General features: G+C 52.0%; 1 protein-coding gene across 1 annotated transcript; it reads right to left on the bottom strand.

Moving 5' to 3' along the window:
* Positions 1 to 688: 688 nt before the first annotated feature.
* PPIF (peptidylprolyl isomerase F) lies at positions 689 to 6769 on the bottom strand (the record flags this gene model as incomplete). The annotated part of the gene is made up of 6 exons (XM_080695347.1): positions 689 to 824; positions 2295 to 2370; positions 2828 to 2924; positions 4649 to 4737; positions 5234 to 5264; positions 6584 to 6769. The coding sequence occupies 6 exons, from the start codon at positions 6767 to 6769 to the stop codon at positions 689 to 691; spliced, it is 615 nt and encodes a 204-aa protein (XP_080551473.1).
* Positions 6770 to 19989: the final 13220 nt, after the last annotated feature.

Here is a 19989-nt window from a genome sequence, read left to right as displayed (position 1 = left end):
ACAGGGTGGGTGCTATAGGCTTTCAGCACAGCAATTCACATTGGATTCACATTGATGAGAGGCTGCCCAGGGTCAAATGCTCCTACCCACAGGCCTCCTCAGAAAGCGCAGCCAGCCACAGGGATTCACAGTAACCAGAAGAAAGGCCTCAGTCTTGGGAACTTCCACAAGAGCCCTGAGTGGTGCTGCAAAGCCAGGCTCTGGGGTTCTGCGGCCTGTGCCACCAGCTCAGGTCACATCACAGAATGGTGTAGTTAGTGTCACAGCTTCATTTCAGGTGATCTTATTAAATTATTGCAGTTAGGAGGACAATAAACAGGCATCATGGCCCTTTTGCAGCAGCTGGCTGTCCCCAAGGTCAAGGGCAAGGCAGAAGCCTTCCCTGGATGCTAACCCATCCCACCACCTGTGTCCAAGGCACAGATGAACTCGGGCTGGGCAACAGTTAATGAAGGGGGTGCAACATGACATAGTAGGTGCCCAGAATGGGGTCGTGAGGAAGGGTGGACATTAGGGAAGCAGTCTGGCGGCTCCTGGAGCAGGGGCATGTTCCTGAGTGGACTTCCTGCAGCACAGCAGTGTTGGAAAGAGCACAGGCAGCTCTTTGGGGCACCTTTCAAGGCACCCTAGGTGGCAACCGCAGTTCAATGCCCAGTAGCTGCTATTACCCCAGCACCCTGGCCACGTGTTAACTCAACTGGCCACAGTCTGTGATGACGATCTTCTTGGTTGGCTTCCCACTCTTGGAGCCAAACGATTCTATTTTCTTCACCACATCCATGCCCTCTTTGACGTGGCCGAACACAACATGCTTGCCATCCAGCCTGGGGGCGGGGAACAGAGTGAGGCAACACAAGAAGGGCACAACATCAGCCCACAGCCTAGCCACTTGTCATGAAGTCCTTTGTCAGAAACAGCAAGCCTGAAAGGACCCCCTCAAGTAGCTGGATCTACCCCACAGAGCTCTGCTGAGCTCCCCAAACACACCCCAAGGGATGCCGGCTCCCAGGACAGTCTCTACCACTCTCAGGTTGTGCAAGATCATATCCCAGCCACTCACCCAGAATCCTGTAACCTCATCTATGAAAACTCAGCTACTCTTGTTCTGCATGGAAGGTGACAGGGTTTCTTAGGCCCCCTTTCTGAGGGCCTAAGAAACATTTACAAATGCTACTACGAAGCAGGAGCCAAGATAACCAGCATGGAGACACACAGAAGACCTGGGCAGCGCCTGATCTGACAGTTCCAAGAATGTAAAAGGCACTTAGTCCAGCTCCAGTGAAGCCAAGAACAATGCCAGCCAATGGCAGACCTGAGATCCACTAAGGGCTCCGTGGAAGGAGCAGAGAGAGGACAGAGCCAGCAACGGCCTGCCCAGCCCTGAGGCCCCATCATTCTTATTTTTTTTTTTTTTGGTGGTACTGGGGGTGGAACCCAGGGGCTTTCTACCTCCAGGCTATACTCCCAGACCTATTTTATACTTTATTTGGGAACAGGGTCTCACTAAGTTGCTGAGAGTCTCACTAAGTAGCTGAGGCTGGCTTTGAACCTGTGTGATCCTCCTGTCTCGGCCTCCCAAGAGCGGGGATTACAAGCGTGCACCACCATGCCTGGCTCCCATCATTCTTGCTTGGAGGGTAGAGACTAGCAAGTGTCCACCCCACCACTAGGAAATTCTGCAAATGGGCTTTATTATTAAGTCTTAGATCCTGGGCAGCTGCTGTCCTTCTACCCCAAGATGCCCCAGGGCCCAAACACCAGGGACTGTGAGCAGAGAACCTATCTCAGTGGAAGAGTGACCTGGGAAAAGGCATCTCTAGAATCTATGGACACGTGGGAATGGGGCTGGGAGTTCCCTGTAGCCCTGTGCTAACACAGTGCTCAGTGATGACTTGCTGCGACATCTGACTGACCACTAGCGTTTCACTGGTGCGCCCATGGTGGAGGAAGCCTGGAAAGTACCAGGTTAATCGTAGCAAAGCAGCTTCTACTTGGGCCATCGTGAAGCTCAAAGGCAGCATTCCCTAAGTGCATGCAGTAGACAAACCCTTGCATGTGTGCAGAAAACCTGAGTAGGTTCTAGCCAACAGAGTCACAGAAACAACCCCATTCCTCCCTTGATCCTTTAATTCTCTCTCATAGAGGCACACATATTCCCTGGGAGAAGCCCACTGTCCAGAGTGGGTGTAGAGCTGCACGGTTCAGCTGCACACCCTCTTCCCCAAATGTACACAAACCCTCTTCCAGTAGCAAGGCTGCCCCTCACTCCCAGAGGCCTGGAGCAGGGAACTCACCAGTCTGTCTTTATGGTGCAGATGAAGAACTGGGAGCCGTTAGTGTTGGGGCCTGCATTCGCCATGGACAAGACACCTGCAGAACAAGCAGAGGTGAGCTAGGCCACTCCTGGAGCATCTCACCTGCAAGGCCGTTCAGAAGAGCTAACAGATCCAGCCACACCAAGGACATCTGATTGCAGATCGTGTGCCCAGAAGAGAACCTGCCGACAAGCAGGTCCTTGGGCTTATCTGCCCGTGCTGCCCTCTGGGTCTCAATGGGGATGGCCTAGAGGAAAGGGCCCTCGGGGGCTCTCAGTGACTTTCCCACACTACCTTTGGTCTCATAAGTGACATCATGCTGGGGTTCTGCTTAAAGGTTCTCCCCACCAACTTCCCACAGGGAAGTTTGTTTTCTGAACTGAGAATGCTCTAGAAAACCCACCAACCCAGAAATGCTGAGCTGAAAGGTGCTGAAGGAAGGGGGTGCACTGCCAGATCGACTGCAGCCTCTTGGGGACTGCTGGGCAATGCCAGGTGACAGCCCCACTCACCTGGCCCCACGTGCTTCAGCGTGAAGTTCTCGTCGGGAAAGCGGCTCCCGTAGATGGACTTCCCCCCGGTGCCGTTGTGGTTGGTGAAGTCGCCTGCCTGCACACAGAACACCTTCTGAGTGGCCTCACACAGAGCTGGCAGTGGACAGCCCTCCCCCCAGGCCCACCCAGGCAAAGCACCAAGAAACAACCAGGGAATGAAGAGATAATCAAACCATAAGGAAAACAAGCGAAGAGAGAGTAGAGCTCACACACTCCCTGCCATGATAACTAACCTGGCTTCTGAACAACACACTTTTTGAAAGCAATCCTCAAAGGAACCATTTTGAGATGGCTCCTAGTGACCTGTTTCTGATTCCGGTCCAGTTCCCCAGGCATCATGCCCCTCCCCCGTGCTTTATAGACCCAGGACAGGGTCCACCAAGGCTGGCATCCTTCCTCTGAGCTCCTCTAAGGTCCAGCTGCCACAGGAGGACTGCCATGGTGTGCAGTGACTGGAAGGGCCAGGTGGCTGCCCGGTGCCTAATCCTTGGCCCAGCCACACTGGGATGGGGTCCTCAGGTGAGCAGTGACCTGCCCCGTGCAGGTGAAGCATCGCAGATGCCAATGAAGTATCTCCAGAGATCTGGTCTGGGCCTTTGGGAATCATTACCTCAATCCACAAAGAACCCCCCAAATTTGGGAGTCCCTTGCCTGACTTAGGATAGCCACTCAGCTTACTTCATCCAGCAGCCAAGGGTGGCGGGGGAGCCCCTGCAGCAGAAGCCTCAGGGCTGTATGACCTTGCCCACCCCTCCCTGCCTTCACGCCCCCTTGACTGGTATCTAGATATCACAGACGTCAGCAGGCCTGGCCCAACCCATCACCACTCACCACAGTATGACACTGCTGGGTCAGGGTGGAGGGAACAGGGAGAGAATTCTAGGCAGGAAGGATTTCAGAGACGTCATCCCATCTAGACCCCTGCCTCTAGACTCTGCCAACCCCAGGACATTTAACCTCTGACCTTGAGGGTTTGTTCTGGTAGAAGACCGCTACAATGCCTAGGTCCTGACCTCTGGGGAATTTCTTACCCCAAGTGTCTGACACAGCAATGCTAATGATTTTGAAAGGTAGGACAGATGACTAAAGAACATACTCACATAACAGAGAAATACTCCAAGTTCAGACATGTGCATTCCTATCCAAGCCCTGACTTCCTCCACCTTTCTCTCCCTCTTTACCTCCCAAGCCCAGAGCTTGGGGGGAAGCAGGGGACAAGGTCAGAGACATGAATCTGCTGGCCCTTCAGAGCCTTACTGTCTATCCATCCCTCAAGCACATCGCAACCCAGCCTTGGCTCCCTCCTGAAACAATGGGCCCATCCTGCCACCAGCCATGTCACACAACTCCGGGGCAGGCAAAGCCATAGTAGCCTGGACAAGTTGTGGCCTCTTGGGGTGAGAGGACAGGCAGTGAACAATGGCCACAGCCCTCTGTTCCAGACCTTTTTCTTTTTTGCAGTACTGGGGATTGAACCCAGGGGCATTCTACCTCCAAGTTACACCTCCAGCCCTATTTGTTATACTTTACCTTGAAACAGGGTCTCACTAAGTTTCAGAGGGCCTCACTAAGCAGCTGAAGCTGGCCAGGAATCTATGCTCCTCCTGTCCCAGTCTCCCAAGTACTGGAATTACAAGTGTGTGCCACCATGCTGGGCTGTTCTGGACTTTCCATACACCAGACACCTGCTCTCTTACCAGTGTCCACTCTCCCCACCCCCGGCAGTTCCTATTGTGCCCACACACAGGGGAGGAGACTGAAGCACAGGAGGTGTGTTACCTGGCACATGAAGGATGGGATCACCCTGTGGAAGGTTGAGCCTTTGTAGCCAAAGCCCTTCTCACCGGTGCACAAGGCTCTGAAGTTCTCTGGGGGATGAAGGGAGAGCCAGGTCAATAGGGCCAGCCTCCCACCCCCCACCCTGGGGTCACAGCAGTAAGCACACTGGCGAGTCCCTCAGGTTATATAAGCTGGGTGCAGAAAGTCCCCGGCCCACTTCCTGGGTCTGCTCTGCATAATTCACATGTGACTGAGACAAGTCAATTCCCTCCCCTGACCCCAGTGCCAAACACTGGCAAATGTACATGCTCCTAGCTGAGCTAGCCAGGCCAACAGGACAGAGAGTCCAAGGGCTGTGGACCCAGTGCCTGGCCCTGGGGATTTACCTTCCCCTGGTTCTGAGGCTCCCAGCTACTACCAGGCAGGTGGACAGCCAACAGTGAGGAACACAGGGGGAAAGAGATCACCCACAGCACCCAGTGCTGAGCCTTATGTGGAAGTCCCAACTAGTCATGGTTTCTAAACCCAACACTCCCCCGGGCCTGCCCACTCCCTTCGACACAGACCAGACTCCCAAGCCCTTACCAGCTGTCTTTGGGACGACATCTGCCTTCAGCTGTGGGAAGGAAAGAGAGACAAAAGATAGTAAGTCCAGAGGCAGGCACAGGAAGAGCCTCCTTGCCTCTCCATGCCCACAGAGGCCAAGGAGGCAAGAGAGAACCACGTGGTCATTCCATTCCTGTTACTGTCAGCCCTGTCATAAGAGGCGGCCTGAGCAGCTATCATTTCTGGCAGATGCTTCCTGAACCCCAGGGTGGAAGGAGGCAGCCTCGGTTTCCTAATCAGCCAAGGTAACAGTGTCAGCCTAAGAGCTGGCAGAAGAGTTCCTACAGCTGGTCCCACAGCATCAGAAACTCGGGGTCTACACTAGGAAGAAGCCTGTCCAAGTTCCTCAATGCATAGGTGGGAAACTGAGGCCCGGAGAAAGGCAGGAGGATGGGGTTAAGGGAAGGCTGGAGCTCTACTTAAGCCAGGCTCTTGCCTCAGCTTGAAGAATCCCTCTGACACCAGTGGTGACAGGGAGTACTTGTGATTTTCTAGAAGAGGAAACTGAGGCTTGATAAGAAATACCAAGGGCTCCCTGGATACTGATCTAGGATGGCACTTTTGTTCAAAGTAGGGTCAACTTGGAGAATACACAAAGGTTTCCTTGGTTACCTTGGCGACTATGTGTTTCTTACATGTTTAAAGGCACCCAAAGAAAGGGCCAGGGGTAGGTGCTGTGTTAACACCTAGGAGGGGAGCTGGGGCTCCTGGCACACTACCCCACTAGACAGAGGGCCTACCGGGTCCCTGGTGGCCTGGCTGGGGCCTGCAGCCTGACGGGCACTCACTGACCAAGAGGAGGAAGGCCCTCATTCTCAAACCACATTCCACGCCACATTTGCGCTTGCCACATTTGCGCTTCAATTCCCCAGCGCCGGGGAGTGGTGAGTGGTGGCACGGGCCCAGGCATGCTCCTTAGCCAGAGCCGCCACGTGAGCGCCCAACTTGGGCCCGTATCCCGACATCCACCTCGGCCCGGCATTCAGGGTCAGACCTCTCCCCCAGCACCGCCGGCACCCACGGGTGCCGCAGGACTGGCACTGGCTGGCAGTGGGACTCCAGGGCCTTTGCCCTCTGCGATCTGACCTTGAGCTTCCGCCCCAGCATTTGCCCTCCCTCCCTCCAGCCCGCCCGTCTCAAGGTTCGCAGGGTGGTCAGAAGAGACCGAGCTGGTTCCCCTTTGCAAAGAGGGGTAAACTGAGTCCCTGAGCCTGGAAGTGGGAGGCCCAAGGTCACCCAGAGCGCCAGGCACAGCGCCCGGCCAGGGTCCGGGGCTGCTCGGGGGCCGTCCCCACGCCCCGGCCAGCCCTGCGGGAAGCGTGGTCTCACCTCCAGCACCACGCGGCCGAGTGGCTGCCCGTCGGCGCCCACGTCCAAGTACACGAGCGGGTTCCCGGCGTCGGAGGACTTGCTGCCAGCGCCGCTGCTGGCTCGGGCCGCGGAGAGAAGCAGGGGCGCGGAGCGAGGGACCGGGAGCAAGCCGAGCAGGCGGGGGCCGCAGCGCAGCGCCAGCATGGCCATCGCGGGCGCAGGTCGGGCGAGAGGAAGCGAACCGAGCGGACGACAGAAATTAAGGGCGCGCGCCCAGGAAGCTAACCCCGCGCCGCGCGCCGCCGCCTTTATTGGCCCGGCCGGCTTCTCGGCCACGCCCCCGACACGCCCACTCCCGTCCTGTCCGCGGGCGGCCCCTGTCGGCTGCATTGAGTGGCGCAGCCAGCTTGTGAAGCCGGGGAGCGTGAAGTCCTTTGAGGATGACCCTGAGCAGGACCAGGGATCTGGAGGGACAGACACAAGAGAAGTGTGTGCAAGAGGAAGGCAGTTTTATTTTTTAGGTTACCTATATTTTTTTAAAGGAAGAATGCAAAAACATCTTTAAATTCCCAAAGATGAGCATCCATATTATTTTATTAGAATGGAACAGAAATCTATCATTCACATACACACACACACACACACACACACACACACACGTGTGTGTATGTATGTATGTATGTATGTATATATATATATATATATATATATATATATATATATATATATACACACATACCCTTTATATGTGAGCTCAGGCAAAATGGCCTCATGCTGTCTCTTTCTCTGTAGATCCTGCAGACAGACAGACCAAGAAAGAAGGTGGCACTGGGAGTCAGAGAAAGGTAGAGATAAGAGGCTGGGTAAGATAGAGAAGCTGCAGGGAAGTTGATAAGCAGAGATACCTCCCAGTGAGCTCTCAAGATGGCCACGGGCCTCCCTGTCCTGGTCTGGGCATTTCTCTAGTTCCTTCTATAGACCAGACACTCTCCCAGCAAGACTGGAAATATAGCCTGGGCCTACCCTGTTCCTGCCAGGCCCACTGCTCTCACCCTCGGGGCTGACTCCTCCTCCCTACAGACTGACACCCCTGGTCCCCACCGGCCAGGCCAGACAGGTGCCAGCTCCCCTCCCACCAACACCCACCCTGGAATAGACCTCCTGGCCAACTGATGGTGCCTGCAGATAACTACACAGCAGTCATGCCATAGGAGTGTAAGGGGAGGCAACAGAGCAAGACACAGAAGAGAGGGACCTCAGGGGGCACCTCCATGTGCTAAGGACAGTGCCACAGCAGCCTGGGAGACATGGGAGGCCCAAGTAAATGAGCACCATCGAGGGCAGGTCAGGGCATCTGTACTCTGCAGATGGGAAACTGCAGCCCAGAGGGATCAAGGCTCTAGCCAAGGCTAGAGAACCCTGGAGTCCCACTGCCAGCCAGTGCCAGTCCTCCCAGACCTTCAGAAAGGGAATGATGATGATAATCCTTGCCCTGCCTTCTGTCCAGGTCTGTTCTAAGGATAAAATGAACAAAAGAAAGACCTAGTCCACTGTTAAGTAGTGCACTGGTGAACAGCAGGAATGGATGGTCTAGACTGATGGCTCAGGGGTTGGAGTTTGGAGGGCAGTGGAGTGGGATGGAGCCTTGGAGGCAGGTGGACTTGAGTTGGGCCAGCTTTGGACCAACGACCCCTGTCCCTGAGCTGGCCCGTGGGAAAGGGCCAGGTGTCAAGCGCTGGTCCACTTAGAACCACAGGGCAGAGCAGTGTCCTAGCTCCTAGGAACACAAGCTCCACACCTCTTCTGGAAGTTTGCATTCCCTTCTGTACCTGGCCTACGAGGGGCCTGGGCACTCAGTGAAGCCTCACTGGGACGCTTCCCAGGCCCCAGTCCAGGCGGGGCCCCCACTTTGCCCTGGGGGTGGCCCTCTTTTCTTGTGGTTGTGTCCTGAAGTGAGCAGGCCTGAATGAGGGCCCACCTTGCCTGAGCTTCAAACACATCTCCCAGACTCCTTCGATATCCGTGTACACTGCAGATTTGAAAGTAGACAAGAGAATATCCCACAGGTCCTGCAATGAAGCTTCCTAAAAACCAAGGCTCCTGCAGCCCATCCCAGCCCTTGAGCCGTGGTGCCCTCTTGTCCCTCAAGCCTGCTCTTGGTGGGGAGGAGGAAGTTCAGTTTATCTCCATCCTGAAGATGTGTGAGCTGCCTTTGTTCCCATGACCATTTCTGTTCTCAAAGCCTTTTTCCAACCTTGAGCTCATCAGCCCACTTACAGATGGGGAACTGAGGCACCAAGCACTGGGGGCGTGAATGGCCCAAGGGCAGAGCGCTGGAGCTGTGACCTGTCTGAATGACTTCAAGAGAGGGTCAGCCCTCCTTGCTGTCATCAAGGAGCTGGGAATTGGGACAGAGTGGGGGAGAATACAGGAGAAGACTTAAGCAAACAGCATAGCAAGATGGAAGCTGAGAAGGTGGTGAGGTCTGCAAAGTCCAGGGAACTGGAGATGGTTTCCATCTGGGCCATCAGCTGGGCCTTGACTGTGTCTAAGGGACAGAGATACAACGATGTAGAAAGGCGATTCCACTCACAGGGAGAGGTCTGGCTGATACTGAGCATGAGCCAAAAAGCCCATGGAGGCCCAGTCACAGGAGACCCTGAAGGCCAGGCCGTAGCCTGACACTGTTGGCTGCTCTGAGGAGCCATCGATAGCACTGTGCCCCCACCCTCACCTTCCTTCATTCTGGCTGCTCCTCCTCCCTCTTGTGAAATCAAACTCCATCACTGCCTCCTCTCCAAGAGAGAGAAAAGTCCCACCTTCCCCAAGGGCTCAGCGGTGATGTCACCTCTCCCTGCTCTGTTCCTAGTGTATCAGGAGGAAGGACAGTCCCTAGGCCAAGCCACAGCTGAGCACGTGCCCAGCCCTTGAGGACATGGGCGCAGGTGAGATCACGTATGTGTTGGCACTCACCTGGCTCCCCGGCTATTTATAGATTCTGTGTCATCCTTAGAAACAGCAGCTTTCCACACTCAGCCCAGGTGGCTTCTTATCCGATGTGACAATGGCTGTCATCAGGAATCCTGTCACAGTGCCTGCAGGCCGCACAGAGCTGAGGGACCGCCGGGCTTGCTGACTCCCAATCACATCAAGGAAGCCCATGAGAGCCAGGCAGTGCCATAGTGAGGGATGCCAGCTGGGGAGGACAGAGAGAGCCAGGGAGGGAGCTGCATCCATGCCCGAGTTAAAGTACCACTACTGCGGGCTAGCCAGGTCCTTCCATTTTTCACCAAGAACTGTAAACTATAAGCTTCAAAAAAATCTAATTTTTAAGTGCTAAGAACTTTGTGTGTGTGTGTGTGTGTGTGTGTGTGTGTGTGTGTGTGTGTGGTACTGGGGGTGGAACCCAGGGGCTTTTATACCTCTGAGCTATACTCCCATACCTATTTTATACTTTATTTGGAAACAGGTCTCACTAAGTTGCTGAGAACCTCATTAAGTAGCTGAGGCTGACTTCAAACCTGTGCGATTCTCCTGTCTCAGCCTCTCAAGCGCTGGGATTACAAGCGTGCACCACCACGCCCGGTTTAAGAATTTATTTAAAAATAAAATGAACTAAACATGGTAGTGCACGCTTGTAATCCCCGTACTTGGGAGGCTAAGACAGGAGGATCGCAGGTTCGTGGACAGCCTCAGCTATTTAATGAGGCTCTCTGAAACTTAGTGGGACCCTGTTTCAAAATAAAGAATAACAAATAGGGCTGGGGTTATAGCTCAGAGGTAGAATGCCCGTGGGTTCAATCCCCAGCAACACACACACAAAATTAAAATAAAGTGAAACAGGAGTGAGCCACAAACAATGTAGCTATAACCTAGTTGAGGCCTCTATTCCAGTAAGAGCAGAGAAAGACAGAAACTTGCCCAAGGTCACACAGCTGGGTGCTACCAGACTATGGTCAGAACCCTGCCTTTACACTTGCCAAGGCCCTTTCTACAAGATGGCTGGCCAGATGTGCTTTCAGAGCACCTGCTGTGTGCTGGGCCCTAAGCTTCACCCTGGGGACAGATGATTACAGTGCAGGCTGACCTGGATTACAGGTGGTCCAGGTTGGGTGTTGCAGCCGTCGAGGGGTGTGAAGTTAGGGTTGCTCTAGAGGGGTTCTCCCTGAACAACCAAGGTGAAGGCAGACAGCCTTGTTGTGAACTCAGAGTCAGATTTCTCTCCTGAAGCCCACATTCATTGTCAGATGTCGAGTGATGCTGCCTAGGCTGCCAGCAAGGTAGCGGAGGCCTTGAACTGTCGTTCCTGCTCCTGCTTGAGGGGCCTGGAGCTGGAGAAAGCCTGCCAGAGTGGCCGACAGGAAGCCTGGCACAGAGGCTCTGGGGACCTGCTATTGGGCGATCACGATGGCCTGTGAAGGTGCCATCTCCAGGCTCTGTGAAGTCCCCATAAAGGACTTAGCCAGCCTCTGCTGGCCTCCAGAAACCAGACACAGTAGGAGGCGGGGAGAGGACAGAGAATAGGCTCCCCTTGAGGCCCAGGGTGGCGAGGGGCATAGTGACTAGAGAGATCCCAAAGGGAGAGTCCAGCTGACTGTACCAGCCAGCTGTGTGACCCAGGTCACCGTGGGCCGTGAGGAGGAAGAGGGGGCGGACAGGGCAGAGCTGGGCAGGGTGTGGCTCACGCCCTAGCTGCCTGGTTCTGGCCCAACCTGCCGGTCCACAGCCTCCTGGGAACTCCAGGGAGCCACCTTCCGGGGCTCATGGCATGTTCTCTGTGAGTCGGACCCCAGGGGCTGAGGAAGTCTTCCTGAGGGGCTGCCAACAAAGGGAAGTGTTTGGGAGAACTGTGGACGCAGGCCCAGGAAAGGGTGGCAGTTCTCACCGGAAGTGTGAACTTGGAGATTGACTGATGGGGACCTGGCTCCCCCGCTTCTTCTTCCTGCACTCCCATCCCCCGCTGACAGTCAGTACCCCGGGCCCCAGCCATATGCTCAAGGCCCTGGGATAGGTGATGGCTAGACCAGGAAGTAACATACACTCTCACCAGAATTTAAGGGGGAAAAGGAAGACAATTTCAGAAAGTGTAATATGTTATACTGAAGTAAAACCCATTGTGCGCCATAGAGACAAAGGTGAGGGCACCTTACTGGAAGTTCTGTGTGATCTGACCATGGAGGACACCTTTGGACTGAGTCACAGGGAGCTATGTAAGCCCAGGGAAATGTTTCACTTGATTTTATTTTTGCTTCTGGGTTTTTTATTTTATTTTATTTATTTTGTATTGGGATTGAACCTACGAGCATTCTATTTCTGAGTTCCACCCCCAGCCCTATTTTATTTTTTACTTTTTATTTTTTTGTGGTACTGGGGGTGGAACCCAGAGGCGTTCTACCTCCAGGTTATACTCCCAGACCTATTTTATATTTTTTATTTGGAAACAGGGTCTTACTAAGTTGCTGAGAGCCTCACTCAGTAGCTGAGGTTGGCTTCAAACCTGTGTGACCCTCCTGACTCAGCCTCCCAAGTGCTGGGATTACAAGCGTGCACCACCACGTCCAGCTTATTTTTTATTTTGAAACAGAGTCTCACTAAGTTACTGAGGGTCTCACTAGCTTGCAGGGGCTAGCCTCGAACCTGTGATTCTCCTGTCTCAGCCTCCCAAGTATTGGGACTACATGTGTGCACTCCTGCACCCAGCTGCTTTTGCTTCTTTGAGCCTTAGTTTCCTCATTTGTAAAGAGAAATTAATCATACCTGCCTTGCTGAATTGTTCATATTAAGCAGAATGACATGACAAAGGGCTTTGAGCCTAAAGGAGCTCAGCAAGTGAATGAATGAATGATTGAATGAATGACACCCAGCACGGGCCTGCCGCAGATTCAGAGAAAGGTGATTTGGAGTGAATAATTGTGCCCCCTGGATGGGATCCTGCGGGGCTCTTGGGGGATATTTTGACTGCTTCCCACAGGGCTCCCCTTAATGAAGTCATGGTGCTGTCTTCATTCTGTGTGTGCCTTTTGGAGCTTTCCTCATCTGAAAGTGAACTCAGAGCCGTGGAGCCTTGATCCACACACAGCCCATGGCTGGGCCGGGCCACGTCTCATTAACAGAGAAGAGATGGGGGCTCTAGGGAGATGGAGGGTCAGCCCAAGGCTCCACAGAGAGCCAGTGTTTGGGTTTTGACTCTTTCCACTCTAAAAAGAAACCTGCCAGCACCCTTTCTCCTCTCCCACCCTCGTGGGGGCAGGCAGTCTCTAAGTGGTCCCGGAGATCCCTGGGGGAGGCAGCCTGGCACAGTCCCCTTCTTCAATGTGAGTCAGATCTAGTGACTCAGATTTTATTTATTTATTTATTTATTTATTTAGGTGGTACTGGGGTTCCTGGGAGCCTTTCTACCTCCGGGCTACACTCCCAGACCTATTTTTATACTTTTTTATTTGGAAACAGGGTCTCTTAAGCCAGCACAGCTGGGTTCGAACCTGCGTGATCCTCCTGTCTCAGCCTCCCAAGCACGGGGATTACAAGCGTGCGCCACCATGCCTGGCTAGTGACTCAGATTCTAATTAACAGAGTTGGGTCAACATGATGGGTAAATCTAAGATCAGGTTACAAAGTGACTGCGATTTCTGTCCTGGGTTCTTTCTTTCTCTCTCTCTCTCTCTCTCTCTCTCTCTCTCTCTCTCTCTCTCACACACACACACACACACACACACACACACACACACACACACACACATGGGCATACACACAGGCACACATATCACTTACGGGGAGGCTTCGGTGTAAGGGAACCAAAGCCTGCTGGCAGCTGCACAAAAAATCTCGGCTATGGGTCTTCTGCACCTGCCAGCAGCCATGTGAGTGGCCTTGGAGATGGATGCTGCAGCTCCAGTGGAGGCTTTGGGGAACCACTGCTCCTGCCCCAGCTCACCTGCACCCTCCAGAGAGGCTCAGTCAGAGACGCCAGACTGCCCCACGCCTGGATACCTGATAGGCAGAAACTGTGATACTCCCCATTTGTTCAGAGTCAGTAAGTATTGGGTCATTTGCCTTCAAGCAATAGGGAACTAATACACAAAGCATCCCACCCCAGCCACAGTCCCATTGCTCCATGCCCAGCCAGTCACTGAGCTGCCTCCTCAGCAGCCTGTGTCATGGGTTGCGTTTGACACAGTCAGGGAGAACTGGCCATGCAGGACAGGGCCCCCTCGTCTTTGTGAATACAGGGAGTGAACTGGCCAATGTTATTCCCCTAAAGGTGAGTGCATGGAGCTGGAGGAAGTTCCTCTGTGGAAGGGCCTGGGCTGTGCTTCATGACTCTGTCTGGGCTGTGCACTAGGATATCACCCCTGTGACACACATGAAAAAAGTGGAAATTGTCAGCCCTGTCTCACGGGAGGCCCAAAGAGTGTGAGCCATGTGCCCAAGGTCACACTAAGACAGAGAGGAGAGTGGCATTCTTCCCACCTTGTCTTGGCTGTTTCTTTCTCTAGGACTGGATGGGCTCCAAGCCACACTTCTGGGAGGGATTCTGGCATTCATCCCCTACTTTACTCGGCTCTCTACCAGCTAGCCTTTCACTGCAGATCTCTCATCCCATGCAGTTCCAATGATAACCCTGCCTTAGAGGGTCTTTGGTCCCATGTGTTAGATCCCAGGAGGCCAGACTGGATTTGAACCAGGACTGGCTGACTCCAGAGCCTGTGCTTTCTGTGGACACTGGGCCTTTTTGCCCTGGCAGGTCTGCCATTGTCCTCCAGGCCTGCAGTGATGGCTTCCAATAGCACCGCTGAGTGACACAAACCTGCAGAACTAAGCCAGGCGTGGTGGAGCAGGTTTGTAATCCCAGCGCTTGGGAGGCTGAGACAGGAGGATCACACAGGTTTGAAGCCAGCCTCAGCTACTTAGTGAGGCTCTCAGCAACTTAGGGAGACCCTGTTTCCAAATAAAGTATAAAATAGGTATGGGAGTATAACCCGGAGGTAGAAAAGCCCCTGGGTTCCACCCCTAGTACTACCAAAAAAAAAAAAAAAAAAAAAAAAAAAAAAAAAAAAAAAGAAAGAAAAACCCTGCAGAACTGAGCTATTTACACAATTCCCACCCAGAGTCAACAGGAAAGGAGCTGGTTAGCACAACCCAAGAAGTTCCCAAGCCAGCCCAGAACAGCATGTTGGACATTTTCCAACTCCACCTTTATTTACCATTTCCTGATTTGCAATGGCTTTTCTCAACACCTCGTTATCTAGGGAAGGAGTTCCATCGCCGAGGTGCCAGTCCTCTGCCAAGGAGTGGGGCCTGAGCCTCTGCCAAGCCTGTAATGTTACTTGGACGAATCTCGCTGAACTCTGGGCTCTGCACCCAAGAGGCACACAGCTTACACTTTTGCTGCCTCTCTTTCTCAGTCTATTGGCCTGTGTAATTTTCTTGAATCTACCGGCTTGACCCTTTTAATTTTTACTTATTAACAAACACTGAGACCTTTTCTCCCTCTGTTAAAATAAATCCCCCTTTAATCAACAGTGTGTACCTTCTGATCAATATTGCCCACCATTGATCACAAGTGTTTATCTTTTCCTCCAATAAAATAAGCACTGCTTGATAACCATAAGAAGAACTAGCCTTTAATGAAACTTAATAAATTGCACACGCACAGCAAGCTTTTATCATCTTAATTCTTGATCCCTGAATGGCCCAGGAGAACTAGAGCTAACTGCTCTTTATAAATGTGGCCTGCAAAGCTGGCCGAAGAGACACAGCAGGCCACGGTTTCACCGGCCCTCCCTCGGGTTAAGTAAGCAGCCAAGCAGCTGGTGTTTGGCCCTGCTCTGCCTGATCCTAGAACTCGGCTCCTGCCTCCAGCTGCCTCTAGTGTCATTCATTTTAGCACAAAAGGTCAGCAGGCCAGGCTGGGAGAAGTCTAAGTTAATGTGACAGATAGCTCAGATTTTAGTCTGAGCAGACATTTGAAGAATTTATTGACTCACAGACTGTATTCCTAAGATAATGTCTTTGTTACAGGCTCTGGGGCAGGGCTCATCCAGGTATATCAGGAAATCATAGCAGAGGCCTCACCTCCACAGGAGCAACCTTGAAAATTCAGCAGAAGACCCAGGGGCGGGGGCAGCTATGGTCAAGGGTGTGCGGAGCGACTATGAGTCTCTGTCCACTAGAGAAGCGGGTTGGTTGGACACTACGCCCCCTCCAGAGAAGAGAGCTGCCACAGTGGAACGCCATAAGTCTGACCAAGTCCATGGGAGCCAGAGTTAATTTAGATGAGAAAGCTTTCTATCTATCAGTGGTATTGCACAACAGTACTTTGAAGTAGTAAGATCTTTGTGGTTGGAGTTGGGCAAGAGATATCAAACAGATATACCACAGAGAGCAAGCCTGTGGGGGAATGCGGGGGGTCTGGGTGACCTGGGAGATTCCTTCCACTTTTGAGACTCTGTGATTCAGTCTCCCTAAGTCAAGGCAGCCTGGGGGAGCAGGGAATTCAGGACATGACCTCAAAGAGTAACATCTAGTTCTTTATGGGCAAAAAACATCAGGAAACATAAATGCCAAAAGAGAATATAGGGTTATGATTATTGGTTTCAAACAGCCCAAGTTTCCTAAGCACAAAAGCAAATGGAAGGAAATATAAGGACAATTTTACACAATACTATAGTCAACATGCATATTTTTGCAAGCATCAATACTCTGGTAAACTGATGACACTCACACAGATGTAACAGTTACGAGCAAACTGTATTCACCAGGAAATGGTGCAAAGAGCAAAATGTATAAACACATAGCACTGTGGTGTAATTGTGTATACCACTGCAACTGGAGTATCTGACATACTGTGCTGGACAACCTAAGTCTTGCAAAGAGATTGTTCAAAAGCCTTGGTGGCTCCTCGTAACACATGCAGTTGCCCCAAAAGCTGAGAACTGAAGAAACCTTCTTTCTCACAAAGACAGATACACACAAAGATACACACATAAAGAATCCTCTTTACGGAGGAAGTTTTGACAATTTTTACATACATGGATAGTCTTGTGCATAAAGTTGATGTGATCATGCCCTTTGCTGAGTTAAATTTGCAAAAAGAGCATACAATGAATTTGAACTCTCTAAAAGTCTGTATACAATTTACATCTCCCATATTGGAAATTATTTGAAGAAAAAAAATACAGACCACAGTGAATTGTAAAACCTGATGCTGGCAATTTAAAATAGTTGAGGACAATCTTAAAAAGAAAAAACTAGGAAGAAACCATAGCCTATGACAAAGTGCCTTACAGGCAGAGATTATGGGTGACTGCATGGAGCTAAGAGCTATCTTGACCTTCGTGATCGTTATGTTTTGAAGTCTTGCTTGATAGCTGCTTTTACTTCCTTACTTCCTTTGTTTTTTTCTTTTAGGGCACGGCTCTCCTTGGGGAATATGTTCACATTCATTTTCTTCATGGTGCTTCTCTTTTTAAAATTGTGCTATGATTCCATGTCCACTGAAGGGAGCATCCATATTATATGTCCCCATCTCCTATGCCCTGTTTCTTTGTTGTTCTGGGTACAGAAACCTATTACCCAAGCACTCAAACACAGACTAGGAATGTGGCGAAAACTCTCCTGGAGCTGGAACAGCATTAAGTGTCTTCTTATCCTACTGTGCACATAATTATTTTCCAACCAGTCAGTAACTTTCCTAGCTGCTTCAGGCAAATGCGGCATTAACTCATTAAAAGCTCCCGGAATTTCATCAGCAGGAAGGAACGTTGGTGCAGACAAACGATGTGCTTTTAGACGGGTGGTTTCCTGGTTGCCTCGTTGCATGGCCAACCCCTCCCCAGGACTCAGCTTTCTACCCTCTCCTATCACCATCTCCCCACAAGAACTGTCCTCAGGATTTCAACATTGCAGATTTTAGTCTTTTGGGATTGTGATTTTCAGGAATTTGGACTAGGGATTTAGATCTTTTAGGACTTCAATTTCAGGGATTACACAATTTGTGATTCTGATAGGCATTATACCCAGCCCTCCTTCCTCTCTCCTTTCTTTTCTCCCTCTCTTCCTTCCTTCCCTCCTTCCCTCCTTCCTTCCCTCCTTCCTTCCTTCCCTCCCTCCTCCCTTCTTTCCTTCCTTCCTTCTTTCCCTCCTTTCTTCCTTCATTCCTCTCTCCCTCTCTCCATCACTCAAAATCTGCCTTGACTCCTACTCTGACGTCTCTGACGCCTCCTTCTCCTGCCCCATCTTTTCCCCTTATATGTAGGTACCGTAATAGGTTTCCTTCAGGTAATCCTGCCTTAGTGTCTGCTTCCTGGAGAAGCCTGATAACACCCATCCATGGTTGTTCCTCCCACAAACTGGCTTCCTGTTTCATGGGTTCATTGCTGGCTGGGCCCTCTGAACAGTGCCCGTGCTGCTATGCCTTTAAGAAGAAATATTTATCCAGACTTTCATGGGGCAGCCACAAATAGGATCATAACATTGACAGCATCTCAGGTTCTGCTCTACCTCCTGACCAGGTGCCGAAGCTTTGCTGACCCCACCCTCTGGGAAGGTTCACTTGCAGCCCAAGCTGGTCTGTTGCTCGAAGGACTGTCCCTGATCGGCCAGCTGCCCCCAGCAATGCCCTAGGCCCTTGATGTGGCTGCGAAGACCTCCCCCTCGCTCTTATGGGGTTATATATTGGTTTGCTTGAGTTGCCATAATGGCCACAAACTGGGGGGGCTTAGACCACAGATATGTGGTCTGTGCACAGATATATGGAGGCCTGTCCTCAGCCTGTAGACGTCCACCTCCTCCCAGTGTCTCTTCATGTCATCGTGCCCCCCTCCCCATGTCTACCCATCTCAATTCTGCCCTTTTTATGAGGACACTGATCATATGAGAGTAACCCTCACCCTGATGACATAATCTTTAATAATTACAGTGTAGTAACCCTATTTTCACTAGATAATTTTTTTGTACTAGGGATTAGACCCAGGGGCGCTGTACCTCTGAGCTATACCCGCTGTCCTATCTTATTTTATTTTATTTGAAACAGGGTCTTGCTAAGTTGCTGAGGCTGGCCTTGAACCTGTCATCCCCCTGTCTCAGTCTCCCAAGTCCTGGGATTACACTAGCACACCTGGTTTAAAAGCACATTCTGAGGTGCTCAGGGTTAGGACTTCAGCATATGAATTTGGGCCACAGAATTCAACCCAACACAAGGTCCACACAGGTCTGTATCACGGCTCTCTCATTCCTGCAGTGTCTCAGCCACCCAGAGGGCTTGGGAGCATGTCGTCCCTCCAAGTTGCCCTTCCCTCAGATAATTTGTTACCAGGCCAGCTGGTTCATAAGACACGGCCAGTGCTATAGTCAGCTTTTCTTCACTGTGACAAAAACCCTGAGACAAGCCACTCAGAAAAGGAAAAAGACTTACTCTGGCTCCCAGTTTCAAAACTTTCAGTCCACAGCCGAATGGCTCCATTGTTTCTGGGCCTGAAGTAAGGCAGAGTATCATGGTGGAGCAAAGCTACTGGCCTCATGGCAGCCAGGAAGAGAGAAAGAGAGAAAGGGGTGAGGAAATGGGGCAAGGGGTGAGATTCACCCTTCCAGGGCACACCCGTATTAGCCTGAGGCTTTTAACTAGCTCATGGAAGTTTCTACCCCTCCCAGCAGTCTATTTGGCTGTGAATGTACCAATGGGAGAATCCAGAGGTGGAGTCAGATCCCTCGTGTCCAGTCACCTCCCCAAAGCCTGCCTCTGAACACTGCTGTGCTGGGGACCAAGCCTGCAACACCGGAGCCTTTGGGGACCTTCCACACAGAAACCATCACACTCAGATGTGGTCAAGCCCCATCGCGACTCTAGCTGGGGACCCGCTCTGAGGATCTGGCTTCACATATGTACACCTGGGTGGGGAGCACGTGCCTTCAATGTGGAGCTGTCGTGGGGTGATCCCTGGAAAGCGCTCGGGCCCGGGCACTCAGCACTCGTGGGCAGCAGCTGTTTCTGCCCTCCATTTCATTGCTGGTCACCTGGGGATTTCCTTAATGTCTGGCACAGGTCTTACTTGCGTCTCTACCCACACTGTGGAGAGCACACGGTGGTGCACACTTGGACAGACTGAAAGCTACTCTGGAACCTCTCAGGGTTCGCGTGGCCCCGTTAAGCAATGAAGGGTGCAGGGAGGGACCCCTCGGGACCGGAACACCTTGTGGACTTCTCTGACTTGAGGCGGGGCTGTTGTTAGAGGATTAGGAAGAGAGTGGCCATTCCTGGTTTTCTGTTCTGGGGAAACACCCACATGGCCAGAATATTCTGGGCCTTCACCAGCTGCAGATGGTTCCTGGGCCCTGGGCCAAGGTCCAAGGTTTCCTCATTGCCCAGTTTGTGGGCGGTTCTAAGCTGGGGGTGAGTTGTGCACACCTCCTCTCCATCCTCATTC

This window comes from Muscardinus avellanarius, assembly GCF_963383645.1.
Source record: "Muscardinus avellanarius genome assembly, chromosome: 4".
Lineage (NCBI taxonomy): Eukaryota > Metazoa > Chordata > Mammalia > Rodentia > Gliridae > Muscardinus > Muscardinus avellanarius.
This window is presented reverse-complemented; position numbering and strand designations above follow the sequence as displayed.